This window comes from Musa acuminata, chromosome BXJ3-7 (assembly GCF_036884655.1).
Source record: "Musa acuminata AAA Group cultivar baxijiao chromosome BXJ3-7, Cavendish_Baxijiao_AAA, whole genome shotgun sequence".
Classification (NCBI taxonomy): domain Eukaryota; kingdom Viridiplantae; phylum Streptophyta; class Magnoliopsida; order Zingiberales; family Musaceae; genus Musa; species Musa acuminata.
The window spans coordinates 10,005,215-10,023,033 of record NC_088355.1 but is presented as its reverse complement, the minus strand read 5'-3'; the positions used below and the strand labels follow the sequence as shown (position 1 = coordinate 10,023,033).

At 40.3% G+C, this 17,819-nt stretch overlaps 2 protein-coding genes across 7 annotated transcripts; both read left to right on the top strand.

Moving 5' to 3' along the window:
- The first annotated feature begins 3,669 nt into the window (after positions 1-3,669).
- Positions 3,670-6,309, top strand: LOC103991566 (FCS-Like Zinc finger 10). 5 transcript variants are annotated; one of them, XM_065161219.1, is made up of 5 exons: positions 3,679-3,822; positions 3,903-4,018; positions 4,123-4,305; positions 4,601-5,664; positions 5,771-6,309. In XM_065161219.1, the coding sequence occupies exons 3-5, from the start codon at positions 4,264-4,266 to the stop codon at positions 5,922-5,924; spliced, it is 1,260 nt and encodes a 419-aa protein (XP_065017291.1). In that variant the 5' UTR covers positions 3,679-3,822; positions 3,903-4,018; positions 4,123-4,263; the 3' UTR covers positions 5,925-6,309. The 5 variants fall into 5 exon arrangements, with proteins under 5 accessions (XP_009409338.2, XP_065017291.1, XP_009409337.2 ...); XM_065161218.1 differs by lacking the exon at positions 3,679-3,822 and having other exon boundaries at positions 3,836-4,018; XM_009411063.3 differs by lacking the exons at positions 3,903-4,018; positions 4,123-4,305 and having other exon boundaries at positions 3,670-3,822.
- A 1,671-nt stretch (positions 6,310-7,980) lies between these two features.
- On the top strand, positions 7,981-17,530 carry LOC135583517 (3-hydroxyisobutyryl-CoA hydrolase-like protein 3, mitochondrial). 2 transcript variants are annotated; one of them, XM_065158345.1, is made up of 10 exons: positions 7,981-8,532; positions 9,476-9,577; positions 9,906-9,958; positions 10,679-10,813; positions 10,931-11,027; positions 12,362-12,491; positions 14,247-14,422; positions 15,731-15,858; positions 15,952-16,053; positions 17,258-17,530. In XM_065158345.1, the coding sequence occupies exons 1-10, from the start codon at positions 8,202-8,204 to the stop codon at positions 17,354-17,356; spliced, it is 1,353 nt and encodes a 450-aa protein (XP_065014417.1). In that variant the 5' UTR covers positions 7,981-8,201; the 3' UTR covers positions 17,357-17,530. The 2 variants fall into 2 exon arrangements, with proteins under 2 accessions (XP_065014417.1, XP_018684763.2); XM_018829218.2 differs by lacking the exon at positions 9,906-9,958 and having other exon boundaries at positions 8,393-8,532.
- Positions 17,531-17,819: the final 289 nt, after the last annotated feature.

Sequence of the window (17,819 nt, the reverse complement as noted above, 5' to 3'; positions counted from 1 at the left end):
CATCCAAACCGTCTATTAAAAAAAGGAACAAGAAACCTAACGCTGTCTCAAAAGAAGATATCTAATTAACTTGAACAAACACCAATAGATATCTACGCGGGTCTCCTCGGTACACCCATCACTGTCTCTGTACCTTTAGGAACTCAAAATTATTACGTGTCGCCGTCCCTTCGAATATTTCGTTATTTGTGAGAAGAAGCAACCCACCACAATTATTGCGATTCCAAAGCATATATAGGAATTGTTGTTTCCACTGCTGATGCTTCAATTGAAATAATACCATCCTTCTTTCAATTATGGAGCGGAATCATATTATCCGCAGAATCTCATTGTGACTTCCACATATATATATATATATATATAGTCTTCTAGGGAGGTGGGCACGTGCGGGGCTGGAGCCTGACAGGGAATCTTCGACACGGAGGCAGTGGTAGGCCTTTCCATGGGCCAGTGGCAGGCCTTTCCATGGGCCGATAACGGGCAGGCAATCTTCGACACCGGAGCCTCGTGATTTGCGCCGATGTCGGTCGTCCTCTCGATGCGAGAAACCGTGGGAGGCTTAGGTCACAGAAAGTAGCGTACACAAAAGGAGAAATCATAAGAAAGAGGTATGCATATATATGGAGAGAGAGAGAGAGAGAGAGAGAGGAGGGCGAAATTACATGTTAAACCTTGACTGGGGTAGAAGTGTAATGCCTGGCTTGTGACTGGAGGCAGCCACAGTGGGGTTCTGTCGTCGCTAACAATCACTAAACGGGTAAGTGAGGCCGGTGAATGATGAGGTGTAGTACAAGGGTCGAGCGGTTTTCATGACGGAGGAACTCGCGAGTTGGAAAAGGGAGCTGGGACCCAGATCATATATATTTATACGGAGAGAGAGAGAGAGAGGGGGGGGTAAGAAAAGGAGAAAAAAGAAAAGGAAAAGGGTGTGGCAGTGGTCATCGATTAAAGATGGGGGAGTGATCACATGTTGTACGTGAAGGCATGATGAAAACTCACATCAATTCTGTCCTTGCTTGCATACGATTGTGCCTGTCACAGGAATAACATCCACGCTACCGCCTTACTCGCTCCTCTTCAGAGAATCATCTCGATGAGATCAACAGAGAGAGAGAGAGAGAGAGAGAGGGGTGGTAGAATCCAAAATTTTACACACATCATTTATGATAGCTATCGAAGCTATCATTTTACACACAGCTGATGTGTGGTTAGAGAGTCGAGCCTATGAACATTCTCTATCTACACCGAGTTGTTTAGGTACTAAAATGATTCAAACCCTTTGTTTAGTATCCCGAAAGTACATTATGAGTGTTATATTTTTTTCCCTTCCTTTTCCTTTCTTTTATGCCTTTTGTTTTTTGCACATGATAAAAAGGACCATGGGAGGGCGCTTTATTTCTTTTCTTCTCTCCTCTTTTCTTCCCTTTGGTCTTTGCTTTGGCTACATCTTTCGCTTAAGCAAATGGAATCGTCCTCTCTGAAAGCAGCATTACGAGTGTGAATTAAAAGAGGTCAATGCTCCTTTGAAACGTTGGAATCAACTTGTAGGTAAGGTAGCTAGCTTGTCTATTTCTGGGAGCAACTGGTGAAATCGAAAGGATTATTTTTAGTCGGGAATTATATGAGACGTATTTTAGATAGTAAATTAGATGAAAAATAATGAACCTGCTGGGATACGTGGGGACGACTAATACCTAATAAGTCATATTCTTTATCAAATATTATTAGCTGCCGATACTAAATTTCAACTACAACACATATAAAAGAACCAACAAATTAACACAATGGATTCTTGTCTTTATTATGGTGCAGCTGATAGAAGATAAGATTTCCCCAACTTGATAGAGGATAAGATTTCCCCAATTATATGAGGAAATCTCTCTATTCTGTTTATTCTGTTGAGGGAAATCCTTTCTCCTAATCTGTATAAATAGGAGAGGGAATATGTTAATAGATTCAAGCTAAAACTATTTCATTTCTACAATAAAGCTTCTTCAATTATTATTCTTATCTTCTATTATTTCTATCATGGTATCAGAGCCGCTTGCCTAGAGCAAGCTCTCTTCTCGCTGCCAATTCATCATTGGTGTTGCCACTTTGCGCCAACGTACGTTCCCTTCCGCTACGGCATCTCTAGTGTTGCGCTCATCAACCCTTCCTCTTCTGCTATAGCTTCCTCCTCTGTTGCAGTTTCCTCATTTGCTGTAGTAGCATCACTGCAACATTGCTGTAGATTTCTTCTCTATCGTCGCAGCCGTCGTAATCGCAACCACGACCAACGTCGTTGAGAAAAGCGAAGCTTCGCTCTTGCCTTCAGCCAGCGACCAACGTCGCTGAGGAAAGTGAAGCTTCACCCTTCGGCTAGCGATCAATGCCGTTGCAATCCTAAGAGGCTCCGTGGTCAATCCTCATCTTCCTCACCGCGGTAGTCTTCGCTGATCTGTCAACATTCGGCAGACTTAAGGAGAATGAAGGGAACACCTGTGCCATCACAGCAACAGCAATCACAGCAGCAGCAGCGATCTACACTTATTTTACTCATGAAGCCTCTTGCTTGTAAACAATTCTTTGCATCGATCCAAGATTGGTATCCTTGTTAGGAGCACCATCTTGCGGGGGCATGATAGAAGATAAGATTTCTGTATAAATAGGAGAGGGAATATGTTAATAGATTCAAGCTAAAACTATTTCATTTCTACAATAAAGCTTCTTCAATTATTGTTTTTATCTTCTATTATTTCTATCAGCAGCCTCAAAAACTCACTCGATCGAGCTTTTACGTGGGTTCACCGTGCATTGGAAGGATGATGGAGTGGAGCGGCTTTGTCGTCGCCTCGATTCGATGGGCGAGCGAGCGAGCGGGTGACCCCAACCAAATCCCACTAACCCAACTCGAGGCCAAGGTGGGGTTAGGGGTTGGGTCAGTCAAGTGGTAATAATAACCAAAATAATAATGCTGAAGGAGATGGGGACGGGGCCGGGCAGACGCAACGGGACCCACCGCTGCAGCAACTGCAAGATGAGGGTGGGCCACCCTTGTCCTCCGCTTCTGCCGTGGCTGTCCTTCTCGAGGATGGAGAGAGAAAAGAGGCGAGGAGGAGGCCCCACCCCTTTCTTCTTTTCCCCCTTCTTCCCCACGCTGAAGCCACGGGAAAGATTCCCCGCGAGCCCCTCCTCGACGCCAAATAATATTAGCAGCGACAATGATGATAATAAATAATACAACGACGAGGGATGATGTTCACCGTTGGATCTTTGATCTTGATGTTTTGACTGGCTTTGACTCCATCGATCATCAATTCCAACACATTCCGAAGTAGATTCTTTGGTCCTTCAACTTCTTCTTCTTCTACGGTTGAATGAACGATCACTATTTTCGACTCGATGATGCACTTCCATTTAAAATGCACATAGGACGCAGGAAGAAGATGCCTTTAACGATGCGACTCTGCTCCGGAAGTGTGCCCTCTGCAGCGGTCACCGACTCGCAATGGTGGAATATACGTATATTTTTCTGTTCTGACGGTACCAACCAACCAGAGATGAATACGTGTATTTTGCTACCCTGGTGGTCATGAATGCGATGGAGTAGCTCAGAAGCCACACCGCACCCCACTGCTTTGATTTTGATGCATACAGACAGAGAAATAAGAGAGAGAGAGAGAGAGAGTACTGTACAAGCTATCATTCATACCTTTGCAGCCTATTTTTATTGCACCTTGGGGGGTAGTTCTCTTCTCTTCATAGCCTCCATCTGAGAGGTCTCTCAGATAGAGATTGTGAGAGGGAGGGGGAAAGGAAGAAGCTAAGGGGGAAGCGAAGGTGGGGTTTTTCCCTCCCTTCTCCATGTGGACTCTCTGTTTTATTCTATAATTTTCAGCCTGATCGGGACTTTTCTTTAGTGCATCACATGGACTCGGGCATTTGGGATCACTAGCTGTGGCCTCCGAGAAGCACTAAATCTCTCTGTTTTCCGTCGTAGTTTTTCTCCGTTGGTTTGTTTGGTGCATTTTAACAGGTTGAAGAAGCAGTTCTTCTTTGTTTTCCATTTTTCCATTGATCTTGTATTTGACCCTTAATCTCAAGCATCAGTATTTTTTTCTGTTTTTTTTTTGTTTCCAGTCGAAACAAAATCCTTGCGAAAAGTCGAGATCTTGACAATCTGATCAAGGGGCTTCCTTTGATTCTGACTTCCCCTTTGTTAATGTTGAACATGATGATGGTCTCTATGCCTGTTGTTTGCTGCCGTTCGCAGGCCCATTGATGGATGTGTCTGAATCTGTGAATCTCATGTTCGGGGATGTGGTTTGATCTTTCTCCTCTGCTCACGTCTTTGTTTGTTGTCTTTTGTTTTCCGGTCCATGTCCGGAACCTTTTGATACATTCACTCAGTTTTTTATATGTGCTAAATAAAAAAGATGTTTGCTTTTGCTGGTTTTACTGTCAAACCAGGATCTGCATCCTTGAGTTTGCCAAATCGATGGTTCTATAATGAGACAAAAAAGAGATTTTCTTTTCTTTTTTATCGAATGCTATGTGGGATCTTTTCGGGACACCAGCTTGGATGCCTTGCTGAAGCTCCTTGTGAATCTGTGTTCAGGGATCCTGGTATTCTAGAGGGAGAGGAGAGGAGAGGAGAGAGATGCTGAGGGGAATGAACAAGGTCCAGAAAGATCACTGCAAAGGGCAGCTGCTGTCTGATTCCACCTCCGATTCTTGCTTCTCCTCCAATGGCTTGATCCAGAAGGCCAGGAACGCCACACTGTTCAGTGTTCCTGGCCTCTTCGTAGGGTTCAGCGCCAAGGGCTTATCGGAGTCCGACGCAGTCAGGAGCCCCACGTCCCCCTTGGACTACAAGGGGTTCTCCAACCTCGGCCACTCCTTTCTCGGTTTCTCTCGATCGGCAAGCCTGGATGGGAAGCCCAGGTGCTGGGACCGCACCCGGGTAGGCCTGCGCCTGGTGGATACCCTCAACGACGAGACCAAGCCTTGTGGGAGGCTCTTGGGGCTCTCCGAGAGCAGCAACATACTGTTTGCTCCACGCATGAGGATCAACATCTCTAGCCCCAAACCTCACCTTGTCGGCCGGGGAGATGACTGCACAGGCGCAGCTCCCAAGTCTTTGCCGAAGGACTACCGCACTTCCCCACAGACTGGTAGATCCAAAGGAGCTGAATCAGAATGTGGAGAGGTCGGATTGCTGAGATCTTGTTCGGTGGTGGTTAGCACATCATCCTCGACGCCAATCGACTCCAAGTCCGAATCTGAAGTCTTTGCATCAGATTCCAAGAGTTCCATGGCGGAAGGAAGTGCCAATTTTGACAAGCTTTCTGGGTCCCTCCCTGTCTCTATTGGCGGCTCACCCTGTGGAGTCATCGCTTCTCTTTCCGCAAGCGAAATCGAGCAGTCGGAGGATTACACCTGCATTATATCGCACGGTCCCAATCCTAAAACCACTCACATTTTTGGAGATTGCATTCTTGAAAGCCACAGCTTTCCGTCGCGAGATCTTAGGAAGAAGCATAGAAAAGATGAGGAACGGTCGGCCTGGCTGCTGAAGCCCTCCGAAGAAGGTGCACCGCCCTGCCCCTCCAGTGACTTCCTCCGCTGCTGTTTCTCTTGCAAGAAGAAGCTGGAGGAGGGGAAAGACATCTACATGTATAGGTTACTCTTTTGATGATCTCGAGTCTCCTCCATCTGCTTGCTAACTATATTTCTAGTCTGTGTTGTAGAATTTATTAACGGACAAGAGTTCTGTGATTTGTTGCAGAGGTGAGAAAGCATTCTGCAGCTGCGACTGCCGTGACCAGGAAATTTTGATGGAAGAAGAGATGGAGGAGAAGCCCACGTTTGGTTCATCTGGTTCGTCAACTTCGTCCTTTCACGAGGAGATATTTCTGGAGGACATGACCATGGCTGAGTAAGGCGGAGGTTTGCCAGATTCCCGGCGCACGTTTGATCCGCGAGCACTGAGATTGCTACGGCAAGCAAGCTTGATCATCCGTCTCTCAAGAGCTGTCTATGTGAATCTTTAGCGGCCATGGATGATCAGCATGTACATTCATTTGTTTGCTGATTTCGTTACAGTGTCCGTGGTACTGTTGGTGGCGAACATCTATTAATTGCCTACGCTCCTTGTCTTGGTAGACCTTTTCTCTTTCCTCTGATGATTTTGATGAGAAAGGGTGCGAGCCACAGTGTATGGCTCCCCCATTTTTCCTGCTCTCTCCCAAGCGCGAAATTTATCGTCTCATGACCCATATGAACTTGGTGAATTGATGAATATTGCAGAGCCACCACTTGGACTAAGCATCTTTCTTTCTTGCATTGTGTCTTTCTTCTTGCGTCGGTGGCTACTAGAATTCTTGCACTGCATGCTCGGTAGAACTTCTCTTTGATTCGACAATCTGCATGCTTCGTTTAAGTGAAATCTCCATAGTAAGAACTTAAAGAATGAATGCCAAAAGATTAGGTTTGCAGATCCACATAACTGTTCTGGGTATCAGAAACACCAAATTGCTTGTTCTTTGTTCCTTTCATCAGAACTGACAGTCTAATGATTACAATAACCTGAAAGGAGAAATGGCTTAATCTTGGAAGCGATCGACTCTTTTGCTTCGATTTAGATGGGAATATGATTCTGCCTGATATGAGACTGATAGAACTCTCTCATCTTGTCATCACCAGTCTGTTGTGCTGGCGAGGAATGCAATCTATTTACACTTTAGTACCACACGCATCATGTGAACTCTTGTTTATCTTGCTTGTCATTTGTGTGACACTTGCGTTGTCGTGCCCCCACAATTAGATCGGATACTATCAAGTATTATAGGGTGCAACTAAGCATTCAGCAAAACCATTAGTCATTTGTCATCTAGTCCGAGCTAGATTGTGACAGCGGTGAATCGAATGAAAGGATTCGTGAGAGACATCTCAGGCGACACAGATGCATTCCTAGGCTTTGGTAGGATTCTCAAAGACGCATTCCTAGGGTGGATGAGAGGTTGTGTTCGTCTCATGTTGGTGTCAGCATGTGATCTGATTGTGATTTGATTTGTCTGATTCAATCAATCATTCCCAAGCGTTCTAAACGTGATATCTTGGGACCATTCTAATCCAATGACACTTGTATGCAGTTGAAACTTCTCAGTAGCAGGCAAGGAAGTGTTCATGTTTATTACTTCCACGCCGCTGTCGAAAGCGAGGAACCGATTTGGACGTTCGATCGCTGAGGAAGAGGCCACGCAATTGGGTTCAAATCGAATGCAATCGTGGTCTGATTCAAGCCTCGAGTCCTCAATGATTAGGTTCTAACCTTACGGGTGTCGTCATCGGCACGTGAGTTGTACAAGGTAAAGTAGAATATTAGTCACGAGTCGGGATCCTATGGTGTCCTACGTACGACACGCGCACCCCTACGGTACTATCCTCTGCAAGGATCACACCATTATGCACGCATCTCAAGAAAGAGTGTACGGTCGTCGCCCCCCCCCCCCCCTCCCCTCATGGCGCGTGCGCAGTGGGAGTCCCAGGTTCGTGTGTCGTCAACCTCTTGCCGGTACGTGCGCAGTGAGATCCGGAGAACATCTCGCTCTCCGTTTATCCAACAAACAAACAAAACAAATGATATGGCGATGTAATTCTTAATGATAAAAACGACTAAGGCACATAGAATTGGACCGAGATTTTGTGGTAATATTCCCACGTCGTTAGCCATTGCTTGTGCTTTCGAAGTTTTCATTGGATGACGACGCGGTGTAGTGGTAGGAGAGAGAGAGCGTGTGGGCAAATGAGAGCGGCCCATGGACCCAATTCTAAAGGCCGCAAGTTGAGGACCATCCTAATAGCGTGTGGGCTATCATAGCGTAATCGTTCCGTTTTGTCCTGCCATAGCGTGTATTCTTGTATCACATTTGGGACCACCTTTCTTACATGTATGGATGTGTATCGTCTCCTCTTTGCGTGCTCGATGAGCAGGAGACAGCATCACCCTTCTTTTCGTTTGCCGCATGACATGAAGGTCTTCGGTGAAAACAAAGAGGAGTCCAAAGGATGTAGCGGCGGATCGTGAGATCTCGAAGTAGGAATTGGTTGAAACATATAAGAAACTTGAAGCTAAATTGCTCTAAATAAAGAGAAAACATGGGATTTGGGTATCTGCTCGAGATCGCTCATATCCCCTTTCCTTTTTGCTCTTAAACATGTTACGACTCTCTTATGCGTATCTGCTGTGTTCGGGTCGCTCCCGATCATTACGTTTTGCATCAATGCGAACCCTCCTCCCCGGGCTTCACCTCCGCCCGAAACCCTCCTCCTCGCATCTACATAACTCCGCGATCCCTTGCTCGCCCAAATCACTTTCCGGAAACCCTAACCTCACCCGCTTCGTTCGGTTGTGGTCTTTAAATTCTCGTCGCTGCGTCGCCGCCATGGCCGACTCCTCGGAGGATTTCGTCAAGGGGAGCGTCTTCCCTAATGGCGTCGCCGTCATCACTCTCAATCGCCCCAAAGCCCTCAACGCCATGAATCTCGGTATCTTTTCCTCTCTTTCTTTTTTGTCTTTGCATATTTCTTAGTTTGCAACCTTTTCTTGATATTCTTTTGTTGAATCTGCACGTGTGGTGACTTTTCATAGCCGAGACACTTTGCCGATGGATACAAGAAATGTTTTGGTGACCCTTGGCCACCGAAGCCTTCTCCACGTTCCTATATTAGATCATTTCTGGGTCGGTTAAATTTTAACCAATATCTTGAAAAAAACTTTAAAATAAAGATTGAAGTATTAATTTTTTTATATAAACTATAAATAAAAATTGAAGTACTCTGACTTATGATTTTTTATAGATCTCGATGACGGAAAAAGATTCATGGGTCGGCCCCAAATAATTGAGATTTATAATTTTATTGTTATTGTATCTTAAAAAAGACTTTACTGATTGTTTTACTCGTAAAATTACCAGGATCTTCTCTGTGAAACTCTTGGTTCACTAATAGCTTCCATTCTGCTGCTGAGCTGCTAGGTAGTCACTGATAGCATAAGTGTGAAATTTTAGCTCGTTGCTGATCTATGTATCTGCAGCAGGGTTGTCTCTGTATCTAAATCAAGGGGTTTGCTTCTCCATTTATCCCGATTTTTTCTAGTTTGGACAAAACCAACTTTTTTTCTTTGTACCTTGGGAACATTGCTTAATTTTAATTGTTTTATAGAATCTATTAAGGAATATTGGTTTCCATTTTAGGAGAATCTTGGACTCAAGATATTTGAGAATCATGGTGCTGGAGAACTTTTATGTGGTTGTCATTCCCAAAAGTGCATAATTTTCTGATCATTATTTATGAACTATTTGAGCTAAGTCTGTTTGGTATTGGTTAGACTGATTACTTGGCTTCATACTTGTATATGTTGGCACTGCAACTTTTAATCTGGTACACACTTTAGTGACATTGGTGACTCATATTTTATATGGCGATGCAGAGATGGACTTCAAATACCATACTTTACTCGATGAATGGGGAATTAACCCCAGCATCAAATGTGTTTTGGTGGAGAGCAGCTCACCACGGGCCTTTTCAGCAGGTAAGCTTCTTTCTTAGTCATGATGTTGACACAGCTCATGTTCCTCATTGTTTAGATTCCTATACTTGATTTTCCTTTGTGCTATTGCACTCCGAAGCATTGGTGTGTTTGGGGGTAAACTTCATTCCCAATGCAGAGATGGATATTAAAGGTGTTGTAGCAGAAATTTAAAGGACAAAACAACATTTATTGTGCAAAAGGTCTCTCAATGATCTATTGCACATTTTCCCCTTTATTTCTGGTGCATGATTTTCTAGCTATGTTGTCTTGCTTGTTTCTCTGGTTGGTGACTGTATATATGATAATGATGGAAGTAGTCTAAATGCAGGTGGTGATGTGAAGCAGATTACGACCAAGTACAAAATGTCAGAAATAATTGAGGTCTAGTCATTTGCATAATTCTGTGCTGAATCACGACCTAAGGTCTATAAATGTGGTATCAGATTTTGTTAAATGCATTTTCTATGTTCGAGATTCTAGTTTGATGAATAATTATCAATTGACTGCTTTAGAGATGTCATCTGTGCTAGCTGAATTATTATCATGTGCGTTTTTCTCTTGGGTTATATGTTACTTATATTGATGACAAGTGTTTAATTACATTCTGGAAGTTAGTTGAGTTGCTAAGATCATTCCAATGTGTATCCATGTGTTTTCTGCATCTTTCAAAGCTCATATTCAACACACACATCAGCCAGTGATCTCATGAGGGGGTTACCAGATTTTTTCTTTTATGGGATCAGTCTCTTTAGATGCTTTATACACTATTAGATTCCCTGCTTAGTTTCTTAAATTTTATTTTTCAACATGTTCAATATCTCAGTCCATATGAAGATGTGTACTTCTTTCGTGGTAGACTAGATGCTTTTTTTTTGTTCAAAAGAGGATGGGGAATCCATGCATTTTATAGTCCTATTCTTTTGTAACCTTTACTGCATAATCCGAATGTATAATGTTAGCTTTATGGTAGTGAAGTTTCTTGCTTTGATCACATGCCATTTTGGTTAATTTAAATGTTTCCATTTAGTTCCTTTGTGACTGTGGTCTTTCAAATTTCGATGATTGATCTTAATTGATAGGCTAAGAGATTTTTGTTTGCAGGTCTTTATTGCAGAATATACTCTGATTTGTAAAATTTCTGAGTATAGAAAGCCTTATATATGCTTCATGGATGGTGTGACCATGGGGTTTGGAATTGGGTTGTCTGGTCATGGGCGGTATCGAATTATCACAGAGGTAACTTAACTGAGAGCTTCTGTGAAGTTGTTGACCTTCATAGTCATTTTAACTACATCATCTTTTTGAATCTTAGTTCTTTTTTTCTGTTTGATCATTTGATGGTTTGCATCCTAGAGGACTCTTCTTGCCATGCCAGAAAATGGAATTGGCTTGTTTCCAGATGTTGGCTTTGCTTATATTGCAGCAAATGGTCCAGGAAGAGGGGCGGTTGGTATGTTTCCTAAAGCCTGCATATATTTTGTAAGCAAGGAATTCAACCTTGGGTACTGGACTTGTACTGGTCTGGGCCAAATTCAGAATTGCATGTCAAAAATGTGTAGGTTCTATGTTTCATTTGGATTCATATGTAAATTATATCCAGATCATGTAGTGAATGTTGGATGCAGTCAAATGTAAGATGGCATGCTTGAAGTAAAGCTTTACATCCCACTTTAGTTAATACCCTACTTGTACAATACTCAGCTGATAAAAAGGAAAAATGATAAATATCATTTTTAATCATGAAAATATATGTTTGTGTTCCAGGTGACCATGGTTTGAGAAACAGTGATGTAAGAAAACAACCACCTTTTTGAGTAAGGTTGCAGAAATGGGTAAAAGACAAGCAACAAATGACCTTTTAGTAAACAGTGCAAATGTTGTAACTGACATTTACTCAAATATAAACACACAAGATATTCATTGTAAGCACCCTGGGGAGAACCTTTTTCAGAAAAAAGGATCTTTCTGAACATGGCTAGACTGATGTGAACTGGAGCTGAGAGTGATCGAGTCATTTCATGCCATCATGTGTGGCTGATGTGTGGCTGCACAAATTTTGGAACCAGAACATCAGCTGATTATTAGACCATTGACAATGGACTTTTTGTCACCGTGGAAGATGTTCCTTGATGCACGGGTGCTCAAATTTATTTTCTTCTGTATCATGTTCATGTTGTGCATTGATGCGAGATAATTTGTGGTATGTATATAGAACTTCAAAACAAATTGGGAGTTTAGGACAACTATAAGCTAGTTATGTTAACAAATGCCATCTATATTGAAGATATCTATCTAATCTACATTAGGCCTTTAGACATATATTTGGATTTTTGATTTTCTATGGATATAACTATCTTCTTATTATTCTGTAATATCACCATGACCATTCTTGTTTCTATGAATAATTTATTATTGATATGGTCTATTGTTATGTTTTTCATAAGTTGTATGTAATGGTTATTGATTGTTTAAATTGTACAAAATGTATCTTTATAATACTATTAATTGTTGCATCCTTGACATGGCATGCTTTACCTTTCCAAGATTTACCATGTTGGAACTTTTGTCTGTGATCCTGCTTTTCATCAATATTAGTAATATTCTTATGATTTATGAACCATCACGTTGTTTTCTTTTAAGATAAATTATTAGAATATTACATGCATGATCCCTATTCAGAGTAATTCAAAGTCTATCCTGGAACCAATCATTCATGTATGTTCTGATATTTTTAGGGTGCCTTTTGGCATTGTTTTCTTTCTTTATCCACTATCTTGTGTTCAGGTGCTTATCTTGGAATGACTGGGAAAAGAATTTCATCACCTGCTGATGCATTATATATGGGTCTTGGAACACATTATGTGCCATCTGGAAGTTTGGCCATGTTGAAGGAAGCTCTTTTAAATGTTAACTTGTATGTTATTTAATATTTATTAGTTTGTTTTATTGGAAAAACTAGCAATTATTCCATGTTACATTTCTTGACTAATGTGAGATGATAAAAAAGCTCAGAGGCATTGCTTTTCATGAAATTCACTTTTTCAAATTTGTTTTATCATCACAACAAACCAAAATAACTTCAAATTTTGGCATGTTTTGTTTTCCTTTTCAATTTAGATTTTATAAACTCCAAGCCACTATTGTTATTTTTTACTTAGGTCCTATATAATAATATATTTTACATGCATTTGTTAAAATACACCATGTTTCCTTCAAAATATTGACCTGCACATTTTTGGCATAGGATTTATTTTTGTTTTATGACATTCGGATGTTTTATTTTGTATCTTGATATGGAGCATAGAGAAATCACTGCCAGCTGTTAATCTGCACTTGATTTATCCAACAGTATCTTTATTTAACATGAAATACGTTAGTACACCTCTGTTATATGATTTCTCTATCTGACATATTACTGTGATGTTTGGTCTTTTCAAGATACCCATAAACTGTCAAGAAGTTTTTGCAATTTCCCTCAAGGGATGTGGATGTTGAATATGGAGCTGGTGAGGCTGAGGCATTACTGAGACTCTGAGAGTACATATTATCTTAAAAATTTGCTGTCCTACATATATTTAAGATTCATGGCACAAGCACATGCTAGCCTGCATTTAGCATGGTATATATTGTGCTCAACTTGCAACAGTATTGTGCCAACAGTTCTAAGCTGGTGGCGATTAAAAGAAAAAATAAAGGCTAAATTTCAGGTAGATGTTCAAATAATACCATTTTTAAGACAGTAAAAATATCCAGTCACTATCTTTTGTGCTGGGAGATCTCTTTTCTCTGGTCATTGATGGCAGTCTAAGAACATCTTTGTGTTCTCGGATTGGTTGGAGGCTAATGCATCAGGACAATATATAGTGATTTATGGACTAGACATGCTGGTTTGGTTGGTTAGACTCTGTTTACAGTAGTGTTGTCAAGGGCAAGCCAGACTTCGGCACTTTGCGTGGTGTAGTGTGGCCAACTTTTCTCCAATGCGCTGAGATGAGATGACTTCACTGAGTTGCACTTCTTCTCTGCTAAAGTGGTGGGTGATAGGTGACTCAGTTCATCAATTGAAAGAGGAAAGGAAAAAAGAAAGAAGAAAGATAGAGGATGAGAGAAGATCGAGCTTAGGACTCAGGTTAGGGGAGTGCATCCCAATGAATATGGTTGTGTTTCTTCATTATCTGATTTCTGGATATAAGATATAATTGGTCATATGACAAGATGAACTGAGGTAAGGTGAGGTAAAACTTCCAGATGACCATGTCACACTGCCAGATAGATAATGTGATTGGTTCTAGTAAGATTATGCGGTAGGCCATGCACTTCTCGTTTAATAAATATGAGATTACCAACTGGTGATCTCAGGATTTCGGAACATATGAAATCATAGATTTACATTATTCTAGATCAATGGCTAGTTCATTTTCTTTTTAAAGTTGACCATCAAAATTCAAATTGTGGGAATCATGTCATTTCAAGAGAAATCATGTAACTTAAGTAAAAAGATATTTTCAGGTGTGTGGGTGTAGAAGCTGTATTATTATTGTCATTATTTTGCTGTTGTGTTTTTCTACAACATTCCTTTTAAGCAGGCATTCATTTATGATTTCCTATGTTAGAACAACAGAGGATGGAGAAGACATTAGGAATTTAACTTTAATGTTTTTGTATGCAGCTCTGATGACCCTGACAAAGATATCCAGGCACTGTTGGCTGGTCATAAAAAGGAACCAGAATCAGAGGCTCAACTGAAAATGCTTTTGCCGCAGATTATTTCTTGTTTTGCAAATAAATCCATCTCTGAGACAATAGAAGAGTTAAAAAGGCACCAAGCTAGTTCTGACTCTGTGGGTATGCTCTAATTTAAAAAGATGAATATAATGTGTGAGCCTGAAGCTTTTCTCAACTGCAACATTTCTTGTAATGTTCAGTTATTAACTTCCAAATTTTGAACTAATAGCAACAATATAGTAACTTAACACTGGTTGCATTACTGTGTTTATTATACCTCTTGAACTCTCACCTGGGCATCTGGATTCCACCTGCTCGTTATACTCGGTCCATTTGGAAATTTGCAAACATGTTGTGTATTGATTGATCTTATGCTTCAATGTATGAAGTGCCTTAAATGATCAAAAGTGAAAACTGAAGCTAATTAAGATTCTGAATCTTTTGTTCATATAGTTTTTAGTTTTTCATTCAGTACACAATAAGTATTCATATATCTCAACATGTCCACAAATTTTAACCACTGATTCTTATAGTTCTCCTTCTTCTCCTTTATTCTTTTGGTGTCACATTTAGGGAGGTGGCCTACAAGAATTTTGTTTTGCATCTGGTATCTGTTCTCTGTTTTCGTTTTCTTGTACGGTATTTATAAGACGCATTTAGAAGAATCATGAAACGAATTTCATTAGGGTTAAAGCAAGTCAATTGGTTTCGAATGAAGAAAATAATGCTGCTGTACATTTTATTTGAATATGATTTTGTGGAAAATAGGACTCAGGTTAATCTCCATGGAATTGATACATGAAGCAACTGTCGATCTAAAGAAAGAAAAGAGAAACTATGAGGAAGGAATCGAGAGACAAAGAGGCAATATCTGGAGTCATCTGTAGGGTTTTGGCCCTAACACCAATCACACCTCATGCACAGATGATGGACTCACATCATTGACACGAGAGGGGAGATGATTCTTTTTTTGTTTCCGAGAAAGGAAGAAGAAAAGTTCTTTGGTTACATATCTTACAAACTTCAAAACCATCATCAGTCACATCAGGAGAGTTCGCTAATGAATTCTCACTTTAAAATACTAAATAAAGGGACATCGAGAATTTTCAAAACATGATTCTCTGGAGCTTAAGGACTCTTTCCAAGCCTACAATAAGACTCACAAATAAGAGTTCTTGAAGGTGACTTCATTTTCGATCAGCTTAATGCAGTCCTACATCATCTTTATTGTACAGTTATGCAAGAATCATTTGTAGAAACCTTCATGGTTGTGGCTTTTGGAAGTTTTTCTGGAACTTTCATTTGTCTCTTTATTGAATTCTCATCCTGGATTCTTAGAATGTTCTATTGACCCACAGTAAGAAGATTGATTTAGATTAAATGGAGAAATTTGCTATTCTAGTTACTTATTTTCTCTTTCAATCACAGTGGCAAGCTGGGCTAGCGATGCGCTTTCAGGCCTTGGTACAGGTGCTCCCTTTTCTCTTTGTGTAACTCAGAAGCACTTCTCCCAAGTTGCACTTGCACATGGAAGTGTGGATAACCATTTAGCAAAAGTAAGACCCTTGAGAAAACTTTGTATTTGTCTATGTTACAGGTCATTTATGCAAATGTTAATTTCATAGTTATAACTGTTCTTTCAAATCCAGCTAAGTGGCGTAATGAAGACTGAATTTCGAATTGCTTTGAGATCTTCAATCCGGAATGATTTTGCTGAAGGTGTACGGGCAGTCTTGGTGGACAGAGACCAGGTAGCTCAGATAGTTTGAGATACGTTTATCATTTAAGAAAATACTAGGAGCATGATTCTTGGTACTATGGAAATTTTGTTCAATTTAGTTGGTTTCTTTGTAGAACTGGTTAGAAATTTCATAGCCTACTGTTATTCTGCAGCATATACATATCTTCCATTGTTCATTTTTAGGAGAAATAAATTATAGTCGATCAAGTAAAGCTATAAAAAGATGCTAAATGATACAGCAACTAATAATAGATGCCAAATGGTGATAGTTGGCACTTCATAGTTTCCAAGTAATGTTCAGGAATTATACCATATGATCCTCAGAGTAAGGTACATCCTGTCATAATTCAATGGCCATACATGATCATCACGTGGAACTTATTTTGCTGTACATGATCCTGAGAATTTATGAACTTCTTTTGCTAGTTGTAATGAAGATATGTTTGTCTAAGTCTGCCTTGTACTGCTTGCAGAAAGTCATAAATGTCATGCCACAATTCCAACCATGTAGTGTAGATCTTTTCCTTCCATCAAGCTCTATGTATAGTAATATCATCAGGCAAACTAAAATCAGTTGAATGTATTTTCTTATCGTTTCTAATAAATTTTTTAGTTCTCAGAGTAAGGTACATCCTGTCATAATTCAATGGCCATACATGATCATCACGTGGAACTTATTTTGCTGTACATGATCCTGAGAATTTATGAACTTCTTTTGCTAGTTGTAATGAAGATATGTTTGTCTAAGTCTGCCTTGTACTGCTTGCAGAAAGTCATAAATGTCATGCCACAATTCCAACCATGTAGTGTAGATCTTTTCCTTCCATCAAGCTCTATGTATAGTAATATCATCAGGCAAACTAAAATCAGTTAAATGTATTTTCTTATTAGTTTTGCCTAAATTTATAGTATCTATCTTGTCTAACTAGGACATCTTGTCATTTATAGTTTGAACATTTATTTTCCTATCCTTTTTGGAAACTTGATGCATTCACGTGGACATTCTCATATTAGTACCTCCAACTTTGTTTGATATTTAATCGCTTGTTGTTGACAGGCATGCATTGGCAGTCAAATATTATCATGTTTTTCTCAATCATGTGCTATTTATTTGATGAACTTATCCATGTTTTTGATGCTTTCCTTTTTGTGATTCTGTTTCTTGGTAATTAAGACTACCCTTTTTTATGTGAATGTGGACGCTGTACATGCAGAATCCAAAGTGGAGACCGTCCAACTTGGCGGACGTTGACATAGCTGAAGTGGAATCGGTTTTTGATCCCTTGCCTCATGAAAATGAACTAAATGTATGATAATTTGCAGAATTGGGAGCATAAAGAAACCAAGGGCAACTTTCTTCTTTAAACTTCCTTATTAGCAAATTAGTGGAAAAGGAAGGAAACGAACGATGAGCATATTTTAAATGTAATCCTTAATGCTGTTTGTTATCTTATATCGGAGATCACCGTTATCCTCCGGGTAGATTACGAATTGTAGTAATGCCTTACGAACTAATTCCCTGGTCGGTGTTCTACCAGACCCTCTGTCATACAGCTGAAGGATGTGGCACTTGGTGGAAGCTCCGGAAAAGCTGGTCGATGAGACGCACAACTGTTCCTATGTACTATGGCCTAATTGCAAGGTAAGTGGAAGTAGCACGTCGTTTCGTTGTTGCCGTCGCTTGGTAAGAATAATTGCAGAAACTTATTATTCAGACTTTCCTCCATCTCATCAATAATTCTTTAATTATTGATAATTTTTTAAAAAATAATAAAA